This window comes from Lemur catta, chromosome 20 (genome assembly GCF_020740605.2).
Source record: "Lemur catta isolate mLemCat1 chromosome 20, mLemCat1.pri, whole genome shotgun sequence".
Taxonomy (NCBI): domain Eukaryota; kingdom Metazoa; phylum Chordata; class Mammalia; order Primates; family Lemuridae; genus Lemur; species Lemur catta.
In genome coordinates this window covers 18556284-18575963 of record NC_059147.1, presented here as the reverse complement: position 1 = coordinate 18575963, position 19680 = coordinate 18556284, and the positions used below count along the sequence as shown (strand labels likewise).

General features: G+C 43.7%; 1 protein-coding gene across 3 annotated transcripts in view; it reads right to left on the bottom strand.

Moving 5' to 3' along the window:
* PDPR (pyruvate dehydrogenase phosphatase regulatory subunit) overlaps positions 1-19204 on the bottom strand; it is a 36538-nt gene extending 17334 nt beyond the window's left edge. For 2 of the 3 annotated variants that reach the window (XM_045533960.1, XM_045533961.1), the window contains exon 1: positions 1374-1486. In XM_045533960.1, coding sequence (XP_045389916.1) covers positions 1374-1404 — 31 coding nt within the window. In that variant the 5' untranslated portion in view covers positions 1405-1486. Of the gene's footprint in view, positions 1-448; positions 567-1373; positions 1496-2211; positions 2376-2469; positions 2552-7179; positions 7314-12011; positions 12274-13322; positions 13368-19030 lie in introns of those variants that run through there. The other variant, XM_045533959.1, reaches the window with a different exon arrangement.
* Positions 19205-19680: the final 476 nt, after the last annotated feature.

Here is a 19680-nt window from a genome sequence, read left to right as displayed (position 1 = left end):
TGCCACTGTGCCAAGCGAAAGTCTAACAGAAAGGGGGATTGCCGAGCCCATTCTAGGTATTAAGACTATCAAAACCCTCTCCCCTACAGCACTTGGAACCACTAACCCACCTAAGTTTATAGTCATGACATTTCTACAGTTTATAGCATTCAAGTTAAAAACTCAAGGTTACATTCCAATATTCTCAGTGACCTCTGTTTAGGACTAAAATTAGCTTGCAAAAAACAAAAACAAAAAAACTGCTTAATGGAATGACCATTCTGGCCATCCTTTCATAAAGACTTTTATTAAAGAAAAGTTAGAACTGGGACCACCTCCCTGTGACATGCTCCAGAAATGAAAAGGCTCTTTCAGGCACAGTCTATCCTTAGTAGAAAGTCTTCCTTTTCAGAGGACAGGATATTGGCAAGGAAACAAGATTAAAAAAAAAAAAAGTACAAGTCCTCACTTGGTGTGTTGCTCTGCAGAGGGGTCTCCAAGGGGCGAGTCAGAAGGTAGAAGTGTTCGCAGGCATGTGACGGGATACTAACCGGCTCCTCGTTGGACAGACCCAGCTCGTATGCCCACTACAAATGGACAGATTTATTTGCGGGTGGGAAGAGTAACAGAAATACAAATGAGCAAGTTCAGCCTCTTGAAAAGAGTTTAATTTCAAGTGGCTTAAGTGTGCTCTTGCTACAATGTCAGGTGTGGGAAATCAAGTTTCAGCCTGCTTTAGGTTGATTATTTGGATGGAGAGCAACACTATACTTTTTAAACCATAAAAATTCCTTCTAGATGAAAGAAGGATTTACCAGCTAGTCAAAAGAGCTCATGGGAACCAAAGGAGGTTCTCTTAATAAAATGCCTGGCCTCAACTATTAACCCCAAATACCAATCATTAAAGGAAATTCACATGGCAAGAAGCGTTTCCTAGGGTCACTTTAAGATTGTGGAGGGGAAGGCAAGGAACAAAGCTATCTTAGAGTAGAAGAGGCTTAGTGTTCTAGATCCTGAATCCATGTTCATGACACAATAAAATGGCCTAATTTTTTATTTGTTAGGTTGTAAAATTAAATGTAAAACCAAGACCCAACGCCGAGGATTCATGTCTATGCCTGATGGTCTGCTGGCCTTCCTGACGAGGGCAATACCAATTAACCCAGTGTGGAGGAAGGAAAAGGTCATAAATGCTTCTATTTTAGGAATAAGTATGAGTTTATGATTTAGAATACCACACAAGAATTCCAAGTTTTCTGGTCCAAACAAGAAACAGGACAGTTCCTAATGTCTGTTTAGTCAGTCACAATATTATCTTATGTCTCTACACCAAAAAATCCTGGAGACAAAAGTTAAATAAGAAAATCAGCACCCTAGTGCTGGTGCTAACCTACCTGACCAGCACAGTTGACAAAATATTGGCATTCAATCTGTCCTTTATCTGTCTCCACACCAGTAACTTGACCTTTTTTGACCATTACATGAAGAACAGTTGTCCGGTCATAGATCTGAACACCTGTTCCAAGGTAAAGAAAGAGTTGATGCATCATCTGATGTTCCAGAATTAAGGCATCCACAGCAGATTCTCCACCCAAAGAAACACTGACAGTTAGGTAGATGCTCTAATTTAAAAAAAGTGAAAAAACTCTAGGAACCACAGCCTGAGACTATGCAAATGATCCTTGCCCAAGATTGAAAATAGCAGGTCAGTTTAAAAACAGACGTTAGCACACAATAATTAAATTCTAGAAATCATAAAATATGAGGCAAGAAAGAGAGAATTCAAATAGAGTATTTTAAATCCTAATCTACCCGCATCATGAATCAGTTTATCCAAAGAATATAATACCCTGGACACTAATAAGTCTTCCTCTCATTCATTCCAACACTGGGTCATGATTTAAGTTGTGGATTAAAACCCCAAGGCATGTTCTAATGTTGGAGCTTCTCAAGTCCTGGGGGGAGGGGGAATTCCCTTAAGTCTGAAGTATATTAATCAGCACTAAAGGCAGTTTCTGGGAACTTTAAAAATGTCACCCCGAGGAAAAATAATTATTAACAGATGTTATAGAAAAGAAAACTGTAAGACCCAGTATTCAAAAATGGAAGCTGAATACCCCAATAAGAATAATTTTTCCAAACTTGAGTTGGTGTCACTGCCTATTTTAGAGACTTTCTTAGACAACCTCTTCCTTCCCCACTCACATTAAGAAAATGCAAAAACCTGCTCACCGTTTTGGGAGGCAGCACTTGCCAGGGCAAGAGCCACATCTGCAGAGGACACCACCGCGTCCTCAGGAACATGCATGGCCCCCACCAGGTCGTGCACGTTTAGGAAAGGGTGCAGTTCAGCCACTTTCTTGGGGGAGATGATCTCAGAAGGGATGCCTATGACACTGCCACAGAACACAAGGGGAAAATGACATTCACTGGTCCTTTGGCAGAGGTCAGTTTGGCAAAGTTGGGATAGGCTTCTACCCTCTTACGTACTTCAGCCTTGAGTTGATGCGCTTCAGGGAGATCAGCCGGTCCTGAGTTTGAGCCAGACAGATTGAGCCTGTCCTTATGTAACCTGGAAGAAAAATCAGCCCAAACTGAGACAGACCAGATCAAATGTAGGATGGGATAGTGGAAAATCCACTAGATTATATGTTAGAAGACCTATGATGAGTCCTGAGACTGTCACTCAGTATCTTCAGGTGAGTAAATCAGCTTCCTGAGTTTACAGTGAAAATTTAAAGCACTCCAGATGTACTAAGGCAGCACTCCCTGTGTAAACATTCTCAGCTCATAGTTCTATGATGATCAAATGATATTCTAATGTACACAAAATCGCTCATAAGAAAAATGAATGATACCATTGCTAAAAAATCCTTTTTGGGTGGGGATGTGACCTAGAATCCATCCCTATTCTTCCCTCCTTTTAGGCAATTTCACCCTTTCTCCTCCTAGTCTTGGAGGGAGTGTAATCCTTGGTGAAGGCCACTCATGAGGACATCAGCTACCAGAGTTGGCTGGATCCTCCCACTCCTTCCCCAGTATAGCCGAACAGTGGGCATGTGATCTAAGCTCAGCCAATCAGACCCTCCTGGAATGCTTGATCTTCAGCAAGTAGGTGAAGGGCTGAAGGTCACTCGTCTCACGGGCAGCAGCATCCTGGCTAGACAGCTCCTGTTCCAGCTAAGGGACTGCCTGCCGTGGGAGCCCCACATCCTGGCCTCCAGGCTGCCTCCAGCTGGTAGTCTTCTACCCACTGCACAGACCTCCAATGTCCTCCCAACATGCTCCTTTTTGCCCAAGTTAGCCAGAGTCAATTTCTGTTGCTTGGAATCAACGTACTCGATATACAACCATTATTACACTTGCCAATGACAATCCTCCTAAAATGCAATGACTCTTAGTTCTTATAAAGAAAAAGTTGAATCAGTCAGGTATCTTTAAAAAAAGAAGTACAGTCAGGATAATTTATGTATTTTCTTAATTTCTCTTGAAATCATCAGATAAATATGCCCCTCACTGACATGACAATAAGGTCCCAGTCTGGAGGAACTAAATTTTAAAGGCTAGTTTTTAAACATAGAGCTGGGTGTGGTGTCTCATGCTGTAATCCTAGCATTTGGGGAGGCTGAGCAGGAGGATAGCTTGAGGCCAGGAGTTTGAGACCAGCCTAGGCAACAGGGAGACCTCATCTCTACTAAAAATAAAAAAATAAAAAAATAAATTAGCTAGGTGGTGGTATGTGCCTGTAGTCCCAGCCACTAGGGAGGCTGAGGCAGGAGGATCCCTTAAGCCCAGGAGTTTGAGGTTGCAGTGATGCCACTGCACTTTAGCCTGGGCCAACAGAGTGAGACCTTGTCTCAAAACAAAACAACACACACACACACAAACACACACACACAAACATAAAATAAAATAGATACAGTAGATATATCAGCCTAGTGCAGCAATCCTGGCCAGTGATTTGTGGGCCACACTCTGAAACTCACCTTTAGACAGACAAAGGGTCCAGCATCTGTTTTCTACTCTCTACCGAAGACTACATATAGGAAGCACCACTGTATATGCACCTACATGATATATCATGTTATACTGTGTTAAATTATGTTCCCCCAAACAGAACTACCTATCATAACAAACTTAATATACCACCCCTTAATAAGATAAAAATTCTATTTTCCCACAGAGGACTTTTAAGGTTTGGACTAGAGCAATTCTGACTCATAATTTCCTTTGTCAAAGGTTAAGAGTCATAAAATAGAACTATCATATATCAATAAGAAAAAAAAAGGATATAATATTAAAGGCAATTCAAAGAAGAAATATTAATATAAATGGTCAGACCTATGAAGTGATATTTAATTGAAAGAGGTGTAAATTAGAATGTGATAATTTTTTCCATCTCTCAGATTAGCAAAAATTAAAATAATAGCCAATGCTGAGAGCACTGTCAAGAAATAAGTGCTGTCATACACTACTGGTGAGAGGAGACAGCCTTGTGGGAGGAACATTACATTTCCTCAAATACGGATTTTCTCATTTCTTTTTATTTCTTACACAAAAGTAGCATATTATATGCCCTCTTTTACACTTTGCTTTTCTCACTTAACAATGTATCCCAGAAATCACTCCACGGCAGTTCATAGAGACCTTCTTCATTCTTTTTTCACCTACCTAGTAGTCCTTTGTGTGGATGTCCCATTTATTCAACCAATCTCCATGTCTGGGCATTTAAGTTTGCAATTCTAAGTTTACAATTAAATAGCGTTACAATAAATAATCTTGTGCATGCATCTTTTTGTATAAAACATTCTTAAGTGGAAAAAACAAGGTATATAACATGCTTAATGTAATTAGTTAAAGTATACCTATACACACATACAAAAAAGGGGCATCCAATAGAGTACAAACTAAACAAACAGTGGTAGCCTTCTGGTGGATATTCAGTGGGAAGAAAAGATTTTCATTTTTTTACAGTTTTTTTTTTTTTTCATTTTTTCTTAGAAACCGGGTCTCGCTCTGTTGCCCAGGCTGGAGAGCAGGACTCCTGGGCTCATGGGATCCTCTTACCTCAGCCTCCCAAGTAGTTGGGACTACAGATATGTGTCATGACACCTGGCTTAAAAAGTTTTTTTACCCACTAAATAATTTTTTAAACTAAATTTGTCACTGACCTGAAAAATTGGCTTAATCTCCCTATATCTAGATTTCTTTATATGTGAAAGAATGACCCTTCCTTATTACAAGATCGAATAATATAAGGAATACTTTCAAAAGATTAAAACTTTTAGATGAACATATTCATTCCATTCACTTGACAAAAATTATATCACAAGTAAACCGAAGCACTACAGAAACTGATATTCAGCATGGTAAAGGAATGAGGCATCTTGGAGTGATCCAGTATTTTGGGTTAAAAAGTAGTTAATGTACCCCTCACCTGGATGAACTATTTACAGAGGATCAGCATATAATATAGTCAGCCCTCTGTTTCTGTAGGTTCTGCATCCATGGATTTAACTCACTGAGGATCAAAATTATTCAGGGCAAAAAAAATTCCACAAAGTCCCAAAAACCACACCTTGAATTTGCCATGTGTCAAGTACTACACTGAATCCACGTGAATGAAGTGATGTGTAGGTACCGTATTACATATTATAAATAATCTAGAGATGATTTAAAGTATTCAGGAGGATGTGTGTAGGTTATATGCAAATACTACGCCAGTTTATATCAGGGACTTGAATATCTGTAGATTTTTGTATCCAAGAGGGGTCTAGGAACCAATCACCAATCTGCCACAGATACCAAGCGATGACTGTACTCTTCTCATTAAATCCATATTGTACATATGTCCCTTCATCTTTATTTAATGATTCAAAAACAGTCTACTGAGTAACAATTATCATGTACACACTGCGGTTAACAGAGAATTCTCGATCGCTGATGCCCCCTCAAGTCATCTTTCACGGCACCACTGGTGTATCACAATGGGGTGATAGATTTCAGGCCATCCCCTTTACGCTTCCTTGCTTGACTTCCTCACTGCTCCCAACCGCCGCCCACCTCTCCCTCACTGCCCTACCAGTACCAAAGAGAAGTCAGGCCAAATAAGGAGTCCAGACTGTGACCCAGAGGTAACGCTGGGCTAATATACCTTCTAGCTCTAAAGCAGCCTGTGATTCAGATTCCTCTGATGCATGCAAGGCTCAGCAAAGCACTAGTAACTGAGCCAACTGCTCTATCTCTGGCCCATTCTATGGATCCTCTTCTGATTCAAACCCTGGTTGATACTTGATTCAAGCACCTTGTTGCCATCAAATTCAATCCAACTGAAAACCGGCATCTTCCCCAGTAAAAGCTAGGGACAGGGACAGCGTAGCAGAACTACTTTTACTATGTTCTCAAAAGGACGCCTGGTTAAGTTCAATGACACCATACAAAGTCTAGTGGTGTCACTAGACTTTCTAGAATAGGGACTAGGGTGACACAAGTGAACTATCGGTCTAGAAACTGGGCTTGACTCAGAGCTTCTGGCTAACCTCTCACTGTACAGCAAACTGATAGACTCTCTTTCTACCTTGTTATCACATGGGATCACCGTACAGATTACTCTTCCTGTTCTTGGAACAGTTCCTAGTTATTCTAGTACTGTTTAACTTACAATTCCTTGTGTTATTTTCCCTTTAATTATGCAAATAAGAAAAAATATATGTTTCTGCCTTATAGTCAGAAATATACTCAATAACAATTGGTGTAGAACAGGGTGAAGAAGGATGGAAAAAAAGTAACAATTGGTGAAGTTCAATAGGTCAAACTATGATTTAACTATCAAGCATCTAAACTTAAGATCTTTCTCCTCTTGTTTGTTTAAGAGTCAAGAGCCATTTACTATGCTTAAATCAGTCAAATATATAAGAAATGGTCCAGGAAAACTTTCACATAATGACAAGAATTATAGGATCCAAAAAGGATCTTGGATATTGATTGAATCATCTCATTTTATAGAAAGGAAAACTGAAGACAGCTTAATAAGCCGAGTGACTTGCTCAAGCTAACATCTTGGCTGACAGCAGAGTTTGGACTAAAACCCAAGTCTTAATTACCAAATCACCAGGCAAAGCAGGTATAGGACCAAATACAGTACTGAGTAAAAGAGTCTGGGGGACAGGCAGACCAATAAACAGCAGATTACCTGCTTACCTGTTTGGATCCCTGTTTCTTGCTCTAACTGATGGTAGAGTTTGTTTGAATAGTCTGCCATCTTCTGCTCAATGGTCAAGTGCCTGGCGGTGCTCAGGATGCCAGCACAGAACCTTGTAGAGCCAGCAGCCAGCCTGCAGGATGGATGCAAAATGCTATTAGGTAGATTCACATATCTGTGAATGTAAGTTCAAGGTTTCCCATTATAGTATTATTTGTAATATGAAAAGATGGAAACAACTTAAATGTTCATTGACATGGGACCGACTTAAAATCTGGGAGTTCATCTATACAATGGAATACTATGTAGCTATAAAAAAAAAGCATGAGAAAGCTCTTTATGCACCAATATGGAACCATGATAATGAAAAAAGCAAGGCGAGGAACAGTGTTTTAAGGTGTGCTACCACCTATACAAAAAGGGAAAAAAATGAATACCCATACACACATCTACATACCTACCAATATGTATTTGCTTATATATGTACAGAACGTATCTGGAACTTAACTTGCCTCCAGAGAAGGAAACTTGTAGTTAGGGGTCAGGTAAGGGAGGGAGACTTTCCCCTGTACACTCCTTTACATATTTTCAATTCTGAATCATATATTGCCTATTTGAAAATAAACGAAATTTAAATTGAAAAAATGTCTCCACTTTGTGGTAGGCAAAAGAACATAAAAAGCTCTGGTAATGCTGGGCCCAAACACCCAGCCGTGCAAGGAACCCGTAAGTCAAGAAAGCAGGTAGGGATTGTGAGCAGGTCATTTCTCTCCGATTATTTAGCACCCAGTAAACCACCAGCTACGTCAGCGCTCCTGTCACGTGAATTTACTGTTTTACTCTAATGATTCTATTTCCCACATCAGATTGCCAGTTCTCTAAGACACATGTTTCTACCACTTTTGTAACTAATGTACAGCCACTGTATGCAGCTGCTACCCTGGCGGGGAGTTCCATTAACTCTGGCTGGTGGCTAGAGCCTATAGATGTGGTGACATCTGCTGGGACAGCATTCCTTAAGTACCTCTGATAGTGGCTCTTATCCTTGGGTGGACATTAGAGTCCCTTGGGCATTTTAAAAATACTGATTCGTGGTCTCCTAGAGACCCCTAGAGATTCTGGTTTGTTCTGGGAAGAGGCCCAGGCGTTGGTATTTGTTAAAAGCTCCCTGGGTGGTTCTTTCTAATGCGCAGCCAGAGTTGAGAACCACTGATCCATGAGGAGGACTGTACCAGAGATGGAGAAAAGGAACAATTATTTGATCACGGGAAGTGTACAACCATTTCACAAGCCATTGTTGAGGCATAATTTCTTTTAAAATTTTTTTCTTAGAGATGAGGTCTCACTCTGTAGCCCAGGCTAGAGTGCAGTGGTACAATCATAGCTCACTGCAGCCACTAATTCCTGGGCTCATGCGATCCTCCTGCTCAGGCTCCCAAATAGCTGAGACTACAGGTGTGCACCAGCCACGGTGCTCAGCTGAGGCATAATTATTTTTAAAAGTCAGGCTCAAACAGTTCTATTTATGTCAATTCTAAGGGTATTATATGGTCTTGGAGCAACAAATTAAACCAAAATGAAGCTCCCTAGGGTCTCCCACTTAGAAATATATACAGTGAAATGAGTTTATTGTTTTCTATGGCTAGAATATGCCTGACAATCTAAAAGGACTTCAAAAGAGATTTTGACATTAATGATGCATTATGAAAACTTACACTCAACTCACAAATTTCCCCAGAACTGATAATCCACCTGCAGATAATGGTTCTGTTTTTCTAGGCCAAGAGGCAAGGAGATGAGTATTATGAAAGAGGAAGCAGGAAAAGTAAAATATGGGAGAACAGCAGTTATTCTAAGAGAAGACTGAGGCTGCCCTTTGCCATGAAGCTCTCCTTGTTGAAAGGTATCTTAATTTACAACGGCATTCTGGTTTCCTGACATACTGCAATCAAGAACAGGAAGTACCCACATTCAGTAAGATTATCAAAATGTGTTGAATAAATGATAAGCTGAAGGCCTGGCACAGTGAGGACCATCAATAATAGTGGTAACCTTTGTGGACTGGTAAGATTCACTTGCAGCAGCAAAGAAGTTAGTTCCCTGACACGGAACAAATGTAACAGAATGAGTTACTTCTACTTCCAGCTCCACTTTCCACACCACTATGATACCCACTGCCTAGGGCTATGCTTATCTTACTGACCCTAGAAGTACAAAGAAATAAGCCTCTGCCCACCAGAACCTCAAGCTAAAGTTATCTTCAAAAGGCAACCAAGAACACAGGTGTAAGGGATCAAGCTTCCCAGTTTGCCTGGGAGAGTCCTTGTTTAACATGCTGGTCCCATTTATCAATAACATCCACTTTTGCTCTTAAAAGTATCTCACTAAATAAAGCAGAAATCCAGGAGTCTAAGTCTAAACTGACAGACTAATACGTACATGGAGTTGAGTAAATAAATTGGGGAGGAGGGAGCGCTCTTCCTGACAGTAGAATGTCAACTAAATGTGGAAGGATGATGGAAAGAAAAATCACCATTTGTCAACCATCACGTCAACCACCTAAGCCTGGCAGGTGGAGGTCTGATATGAACAGCATATGGGCACAATCTGAAAATCCATCTCCTCACAGGGTACTGGCCCCTTACAAGGGAGAAAGAGTGACTTTGGTAGAGAGGCTTGGAGGACACCAATGTAACTGGGTGATCAGGGTTATCACCACCACAAGTAGGACACACCAGCCATGTGCGTGCTGATGGGATGCACCGCAGACAGCCCCGCACTTCCGTGGAGGTCTTCCTGCCAAAAACGTACGTCCTGGTTATGAGGACAGTTGTGCAACTCTGTGAACAGACTAAAGGCCACTGATGGTATACTTGACAAGGATGACTGGTAGGGTACGCAAATTATTTTTATCTCAGTACAGCTACTTTTTAAAAACATCTGCCCTCAGTCTGATCATAAGCAAACATCAGCTGAACCCAGGTTGAGGATTATCCCACAGAGTTAAAGACCTATACTCTATAAAACTGTCATGGACATGAGGGATAAGTAAGGACTGAAGACACATGGCAACCGAACATAGACTATTCACAGACTGAAGTCTATGAATCTGATGGAAGTGTCGTATCCATGTTTTCCTGATGTGCAGGGTTATATGGTGGTTATATAGGAAGGTGCTGTTGCTCTTCTAGAATATACACTCTGAAATACTTGGAGGTGACAGGGCATCAGGTCTGTAGCTTACTCTGAAATGGGCAGAAAAATACTAATGACCATCGGCACCTATGCACGTATGGCTGTGTGTACCTATGTCCATTGACACACAATAGAGATGGGGTGATGGAACAGGTGCAGTAGAGGGATCTGGGTAAAGGGGACATGGAAGTTCTTTGTGCTGTTCTTGCAGCTTTTCTGTGAAATCTGAAATTATTTAATTTTTTAAATTATTATAGATCTAGAGAGTACAAGTACAGTTTTGCTACGTGGATACAGTGCATAGTTGTGAAGTGAAATTATTTCAAAATAAATTATTGGCTGGGTGCAGTGCCTCATGCCTATAATCCCAGTGCTGCAGGTAAGAGACCAATGTAAGAACCTAGCACTTTAAGTGAAAACAGGCAGTTGTCTACTTTGCTTAAATGAAATTCATTTTATTTCATAAGCACAAATTCTTGTCAAAGTCTAAAATGTTACTAGGCATGATGACTTGCGTCCCAGCTACTTTGGGAGGCTGAGGTGGGAGGATCACTTGAGCCCAGGAGTTCAGTCTGGGCAACATAGTAAGACCCTGGCTTTTAAAAAAAGAAAAAGTCTAAAATGTTACAGAAAACTCAAAGCTTCAAGGTCAGTGTTTTCATATAGAGAGAAAAAGGAGCTTTCATGTTTTGTATGACTCCCATACAGCACATGTGTGCATATGATAAATTTATTACTATATATGTTACATATATTGTATATAATATATATTATTATTATATTATTACATTGTCTTTTTAAAAAAGCCTCAAGGTTGCCGAAAACAAGGAAAGCCTGAGAAACTGTCACAGCCAAGAGGAGCCTAAAGAGCTATGACAACTAAATGTAATGTGCTATCCTAGATGGGATCATGGAGTAGAAAAAGGAAATTAGTGGAAAAGTGAAAAAATCCAAAAAATATGCACTTTCGTTAACACTAAGTATCAATACTGGTTCACTACCTGAAACGTTCATCATAATATATTAACAATAGGGGAAAGTGGGCATGGGTATACGGGAGCTCTACACTATCTTCACAACTTATCTGTAAATTTAAAACTGTTCTAAATAATGACAAAAGTAGCAGAAATGCAGAATGTAGCCACTCTCATTTTGGCGCAGAGAGGGAGCTCCTGAGCCAAGGGATTCACACTGTTGTACGACTACAACAAAGCAAGGTAAGGTGTGCTCTGAACCTGAACTCCAGCCTTGTGAGATGCTTGTTTTACTGAAATCTTCCCCCTCTCTACCTACCAGAAAACACAAGCGTTACGAGGCATCACTAAACAAAGTGCAGGAGATATCACCTGGATTCTTCTTGTGCTATTTAATACTCAGCAACATTTAGGTTAGCTGTCAGTGGAACAGTAGTATCACCAAAAGGAGAGGGAATGAGAGAATCTTATACAATTAGTGCCGCACAGGCTGGGCACGGTGGCTGGCGCTTGTAATCCCAGCGCTTTGGGAAGCCGAGGCAGGAGTATTGCTTGAGGCCAATAGTTTGGGGCCAGCCTGGGCAACACAGTGAGACACTGTCTCCGCAAAAAAAAAAAATTAGCATAGCACAGCCACAGGCCAAGTCCAGTCTGATCCTTACCTGCCCTGCTCCAGAAGGACAATATCCTTCCACCCCATTTTGGAGAGGTGATACGCCACGGACGTGCCCGTGACTCCACCCCCACAGATGACCACCTGTGTCTGGGTGGGCAGGGTGATGGAATGCGCCGCGGCGACTGACACGCTGCTTCTTGCTGAGGACCAGTTCTGCCATCCGGGGCTGGTTCTTTGTCTTTGGACAATTGATAGCAACCGGTAGAACATCACGTCTGTCACCAACTGGGAGATCCCAAGAACTCAAACTAGACAGAGAAAACCAAACGTATTTCATTCCACTTAATGCAGAGCATAGGATTAATGAGAAAAAGATTTAGCAAAGGACAGAACTCATTCATTCGACAAATATCTGAGGACCTACTGAGCTTCAAACACTCTGCTAGGTGTAGATATTGGCAGTGAACAAGACTATGAAGTCACTGGGTGACTGGTACACACGAAAAAAAAGAAAAAATAAATAAGAATATGAAATCCCTGCCTTTATGAAACTTCCATTTGAGAGTTTGTGTGAACAGTGAGAAGGGCAATCAATACACAAATAAAATAAGAAAATAAAGTTAATGTGATAAAGTAAGTAGGGGTTTATATAAAATAGGATGGTCATTACAGGCCTCCAAGGAAATGGTACTTGAAATGAGACCTGATGGATCAGAAGAAACCAGCTATATTCGTTCCACACACAGGGACAGGCATGTGCAAAGGCCCTGAGGTAAGACGGACCTTGAAAAGGCCAAGAATAAAAAGGAGGCCAGTGTGTGTACAACACGGGGAGTGAGGGGGCACAATTTAAGACAACACTGCATAGGCAGCGGAAACCAACTACATACACAGCCCTTGAGAGTGCCATCACCAGGAGCAGGAACGTGGTTCTAAGTGTAAAGGAAAATCATTACAGCAGGGGAATGAAAGAATCTGGAATGTTTTTCAAAGGTCAGTCTGGCTCCACGGTGGAGAGTGGACGGTAGAAACAGGAAAAGCAGAGAATTGAGTTAGGAAGCTACTGCAGTAGCATAAGGAAGATGTCATGGTGGCTTAGACAAGGACGGTGGCAATGAAGTCAGAAAAATGACTGGACTGTTTTGGGAGTAGAAATGACAGGACTTACTCGCCAACAAACTGGATATTAAAGCTGGAAAAAGGAGAAATAAGGAGGATAGTTAAGTTTCTGGGTTAAGCATGAAAGACTAGCAATGAGGGAGGAAGGAAGCAGAGAGGTGGGGAAGGAGAGTGAGCCAGGGTATGTGTGTACAATCAAATGTTACGTTTTCAGATATGTCAAGTGTGAGATACTCACCAGGCATCCAAGTGGAAATACGAAGCAGCAGCTGGACATACAAGCCTGCAAATTGAGGAAAAAGTTTTGGAGTCATTAGCATATATACAGCATTTAGAGCCCCAGTATTCAGAGAGGAAGAACAACTCCTCTGAGGGCCACAGCACAAGAGAAAGGAAGGATTATAGATTAGGCCTAAACACTGCGGCAGATCCCAGAGTGTCCAGATAAGGAGAGAACTGGCTAAAGAGAGGAGAAGGAGGGCTTGGTAACGTAAAAAGAAAACCAGGCAGAGGTGTCTCAGAGACCAAGAGAGGAAAGTGTTAGAAGAAGTCGTTAACTACAGACGGTACTGAGGGGTTAGGCAAGATGAACAAGTGTCCAGAGGCATTTGACAACATAAGGGTCCTCGGTGAACTCAAAAAGAACATTTTCAGGCCGGGCATGGTGGCTCACGCCTGTAATTCCAGCACTCTGGGAGGCTAAAGCGGGAGGATGGTTTGAGCTAAGGACTTCGAGACCAGCTTGAGCAAGAGCAAGACCTCGTCTCTACTAAAAAAATTAGAAATTAGCTGGACAACTAAAAATATATAGAAAAAATTAGCCGGGCATGGTGGCGCATGCCTGTAACTCCCAGCTACTCAGGAGGCTGAGGCAGGCAGATCGCTTCAGTCCAGGAGTTTGAGGTTGCTGTGAGCTAGGCTGACGCCACGGCACTCTAGCCTGGGCAACAGAGCGAGACTCTGTCTCAAAAAAAAAAAAAAAAAGAAAGAACACTTTCAGGGTAGTGGCAGGGATGAAATATAGACTAGTGCAAACTGAAGAGTAAAGGAGATGTGGGAGTGGAGGCAGCTCCATTACTTTGTGCTCTAAAGAGGAGCAGAAAAATGGGACAGAAACGAGAGAAGAATGCAGGGTAGAGCAAGATTATTCGTTTTTATAGACAAGAGATATTACGAATGTTCACTGCTGGTGGGAATGACCCAGTAAAAGGGAAACAGATGATTCTGGAGAGGCAGTAACAAACAATGGGGTCCTTGGGAAGGAAAGAAGAGACGCAATCCAGGGTTTAGGTGAAGGATGGCACGCCTCGTGTTTCCATAGGTTAGTTGGTGGGGATTTAAGTATTTACGGTCCTGGACAGGAAGAGAGGCTTATTAGCCATGTTAGGCTTCTCATTTACGTGAACATGAATCACAGGTGGTAACAAAGCACGCATTTCTCCAAGACAATAAATAAGCTGCAGAAGAAAGAACCAAAGGCTTGGGCCATCAGGGAAGGGATCATATATAAAGTAGGATGTGGGCCAGGCGTGGTGGCTCACACCTGTAATCCCAGAACTTTGGGAGGCCAAGCGAAGAGGATCACTCTAGGCCAGGAGTTCGAAATCATAGGTGCGAGACCTGGGCAACATAGGAAGACCTCATCTCTACAAAAAAATAAAAAATTAGCCGGGAGTGGTGGCACACCACTACACACTTGTAGTCCCAGCTACTTGGGGGGTTGAGGCAGGAGGATCACTTGAGCCCGGGAGTTCAAGATTACAGTGAGCTATGACCGTACCACTGCACTCCAGCCTGGGCAACAGAAAGAGACCATGTCTCAAAAAAAAAAGAACAGGACGTAACGTGAGCCTGGGAGAGGTAAAATTTGGACAAAGACACAAAGAGAAAGCAGAAGCACGATAAAGTTACAGAACAAGTCTGACCATGCTGTGTGCTTGTGAGTGACAGTAAGGAACCTGGTGTGGAGGCTCCACTGTCTATAATGAGTCCTGGGGAGTAGGAACTGAAGGAAAGTGGATGGGGTCTTGCTACATTGCCCGGGCTGCTCTCAAACCCCTGGCCTCAAGCAATCCTCCCACCTCGGCCTCCCAAAGTGGTAGGATTATAGGCGTGAGCCACCAAGCCAGCCCTTCTCTTGACCCTCGCTCCATCAACTGTCCTCTCTTTCATGCACCTATGATGTTTCCCTCCCTCTGGCTCCTTTTCCTCAGCATTTTAATAGCTCAAGTCCCTCCCAAGTGATTTAAGAAATGAAATAAAAGCTTCACAACTTTATTCAATTAGCAATTTTTAATTTTAAAAATTCTAAACTGTAAAAATTATGGTCTTTGCAAAAACTCAAATACAGAAAAAAAATTAAGATTTCCCACCACACAAAAATAACCAATGCCAGTGTTAATGGTATTAATATTTTCCCAGTTTTTTTTTTTTTGTAGCAATGAGCTGCCCTGACGTCCAGCTGTCCACCACCACCCTCGTCTTAAGTCTTTATTTTCTTATACCTTATGAGTGTAGTCTGCTGGTAGGTTTTTTTAGGCAATAATTTATTCTTAACATGTACATCAAATTTGTCTTTTTCATTTGACAATAAATTAATATATGGAGAGAGGTGCTTATATTTTCTGTTTTTCACTTTCCCCCTATCTTACTCTCTCCTGAACCAACAGCAGTCGGGCTTCTGCCCCAACAGCCACCGACGCTGCTCTCACCAAGAACACCAATGTTCCTAGTTTCCAAGGACGCTTTCCGGGCACCAGTACACTTGACCTCTCCACGGCAGCTAATACCACTGATCACTCTTTCCTCCTCACACGGCTTCCTTGTGTTATTCAACACCTGCTTCCCTGCTCACGTCTTTGCTGTCTTCTCTCTTCTGCCCATTGATGTGGTGCCATGCCCTAGGGCTCTCCGAGGCCCTCTTCTCTTCGCATTCCACATGCTCTCGCAGGGCGATTTCATTTCCGACTATGACTGATGTCCTAGCTCACCACAATCCTGAGCCTCGGGCCTGCATACCTAGCTGCAGAATAGCCATCTCCACCTGCATTCCAGAGGTAAAACAGCACATCAAAAGGTAAACCCATCTTCCTCAATCTCCAAACCTGCCCCCACTTCCTGTGTCCCCCAAGTAACATCACATACTAGAAACCTGGGGGTTAGCCTGGGCCCTGTCCTTTCTCTCATCGCCCCTACCCAGTCAATCATCAAGGCCTAAGACCTCTACACCCTAAACCTCCATGTCCACTGCTGGCACCTGAGTACAGATCACCAGCATGTGTCACGCAGACCACTGCAGAAGCTTCCCGACAGGGCTGCCAGACCCGGATTTATCCATCATTCTCCCCTCCACACCCTGATCTTTACACAGGAGTCTGGGCAAGTTTTCTAGAACAGAAATCTTATTTCATGCCCCTGCTCATATCCCTTCAATGACTTTCTGATGCCCTCATGAAAACATCAAAACTCTTTAATACAAGTGCAAGATCCTTCACAATCTGGTTTCTTATCTCTGGTCTCATTTCTCTTCTCTCCTTTCACGCTCTGATCAAGCCAGATTGAACTACTTGTAATTCCTCACGCATGAACTTTCTTTTTCATCTCCAGGACTATTCCCGCCGCCTCTCCCCCAAATAAAGATAATCTGAGATTGCGGCCTCGTTGACATCTTATCTGACACCTGCCTCCCACCTCAACACTTAGGTTAAGGGACTCTTCTATGTTTTCCCATAACAGCCTGCACTGTTTCCAGCACAGAATTCACCACAGTGTGTAACGGTCGATTTGCCAATCTGAAAAGCCACACAGCAATCCAAATCCGGGCTTTGGAGGAAGACAGATCTGGGTTTGAAAATCTGCCTCTCCACCTTAGTAGCTGTGTGACTTTGCACCAGTTGCTCAACCTCTGTGCTTCCAGCTCCTCATCCGTACCATGGGCCAGGAATACCTACCTCACATGGTTGCTGCAGACTCGATCAGACAATGCAGAAATAACATGACAACTGGGGCCTAAGAAGCACTCAGTAAGTGGTAGTTATTATTCCCCTATAATAACTGAACTCTCTGAGAGCAGGGACTCATTATAACTTGTTCCATTTTCCTAGCCTTCAGCATAGGCACCTAGGAAATACATGTGGGCACATGAATGAGATGAGAACAGAGAACAAAGGTGATGGGGGGGGAATCAATGATGACTCAGAGATCTCAAGAGTAGGCCCCAGATTTGAGGGGATATCTAAATAATTGAAAAAATTTTTTTAAACTAAAAATATTTTTATAGGTAGTTACCATGTGCCAGACACTGCCTATGTATACAACTAATTGAATCCTCACAATCCTATATAAGGTAGACATTACCAGTTCTGTTCCACACTTGAGAAAACTGTGGCACAGGGAAGTGAAGTGACTCACCCAAGGTCCTATAATACCGGTGAGTGGCAGTCAGGACTCTAACCCTGCAAGTCTGGTACTAGGGCCTGCCATTAATCATTACTCCATGGTACCTTTCATGCCACTTCCTTGCTACCAGATGAGTAAAGAAAGGGCAGCTCTGAGGACAAACCCATAAAAAATCTTCCCTAACAGGAAACTGGGAATTGCAAAGGTGGCAGAAGAATCATAGTAACAGATGAGTTTCAAGATGGAATAAACAATGTTAAAAGCCCAGAGTACTAAGAAAGAACAGTATTTCTGATCATGTGCTCATCATGACCTTCAAAAGAGTGAAGTGGTAAGGGCAGAAGAAAAGAAGGGCTCAAAGTAAACAAGGAAGGAAAGGAGGGCACCAGAGTCTATTCTAGTAGGTTTGGCAGCAAAACTAAAGCAAAGCTTGATAGCAAAGGTGATGAAGCCAGTGGAGAAGAAACGCAAGATGCCACGGAAATAAAACATATCACCTGGTTTAAAATAAATTTTATATTTTCTAAAGTTCTGGAAAATGTACAATATTCTCTGCTAAGAAGAATAACTTCTGCTAAATAATATTAAGACTGGGGCTGGCTCTGCTCTAATCTGCTCTTCCAACAAGAGCAAGGTGATAGCTCTAACGTCTTGAGTTGTTCCTCTGCATGGCTACAGCACTGCACAAGTGGGCCGCTGGTCACAAGGAAGACTGGCCGAGTAGGGGTGGATTAACAAATTTCCCACACTTGTCTCAGCAGAACCACCTGGGTCACCTGTCTAAAAACAACAGATTCCCAGACCCCACCTCTGCAGATTCTGATCCTGCTGGTCCAGGAAGCTGTATTTTTCAACAAGTGCGCCAGGTGATCATGGAAGTTTAAGAAATTAATACAAGTCCCTACCACTGGAAAAGCGAACCCTTTAGGCTGGCTCCTCCCCCACCACTCCGGTCCCGGTCCCCGTACATCTCATGCTGACATGCATGGGCGAAATGGACTTGGAGGTTCCCAATTCAAATTTGAGTACCATACCCATCACTCCCGAAAGGTCAAACATAAGAATAAAGCTCACTGCCCTGGCCTAGACTTTTCCAGGTAACTTTTCCGCCGGATTCTGCGGCAGTCTTACTAGTCAGTAAAGCACAAGCGGACCGCACGTTTGAACGCGGGAAAACGATTCCACCTGCAGAGGCAGACGCCCGGCTAGACAAGCCGCCGTTGGCTCCGCGCTGCAGAGGTGTGCGTGCCCGAGGTGGGGGCAGCCAGAAGCGGAGGTCACCCCGGCCGCCCTGGGCATCCCGGGCTGAGGTGCAGGCGCCTGGAAAAGCAGGCGCGCAGGCCCCGGGGCAGCCCGGCAAGGGTCCGCGAGTCCCGGCATGGGGACGCGCCTTCCTTAGAGTACCAGGCGGAACCGACCCGGAGCGGAGGATTGCGGGGGACGACCCGTGGGCGAGACCAACGCGGAAAGGGGACAAACCAGAGGTCCCGGGGCGCTAAGGCCCGCGAGGACCGAGAGGCCGGAGCGGCCCCGCAGCTGTCTCCTTACCTCACGGGCCACCCACGGCTCCGCGCTCAGTCACACCCTGGCGGAAGCGAGGCAGCAGCCACGACGGTTGCAGGGGGGTCGCTACGGGCCGGAAGGGGGAGCAGAGGATGGGAAGGGGGCGGGGCGGAGGGAGTAAAAAGTTCCGGGGAAGCCGGGGACGGCGACCTTCCGCGCTTTCCGGCCCCCCCCCCTGCAAGGGTACGGTCAGAGCGCAGCCGCAGCCGCGCACGAGCGCGCCGTGACGTCACCGAGGAGGTCCCGCCCCTGCCACGTGAGATTGTTTGGGTCTCGCGAGGCTCCGCCCCCGGAGCCACGCTGCCAGCCAAGATGGAGGCGACCTAGAAGCTTGGACTCTCCGGGCCATTTTACAACTCGGGCTTTGGACCCGATCGGCGTCGATTTCCGCAAGTGGAGCCAAGACGTCGGAGATGGGCAGCAGGCCCCGCTGGAATGTGGGGAGCGCGGGGGTTCTTTCTACCCTCGAAGCCTGTGGCCAGGTCATGCCCCATAATGGGTCCGCACCCCAAAGCCACATGCAGTCACGGGCGTAAAAAAGGTTTTTACACCGGCGGTCGCGCTGTTTCTTGGAAGTCGCTGTGGACCTTCGTGGGTGAGGCCCTAGCGGAGCGGAAATCCGTTCTGCTGGCTTG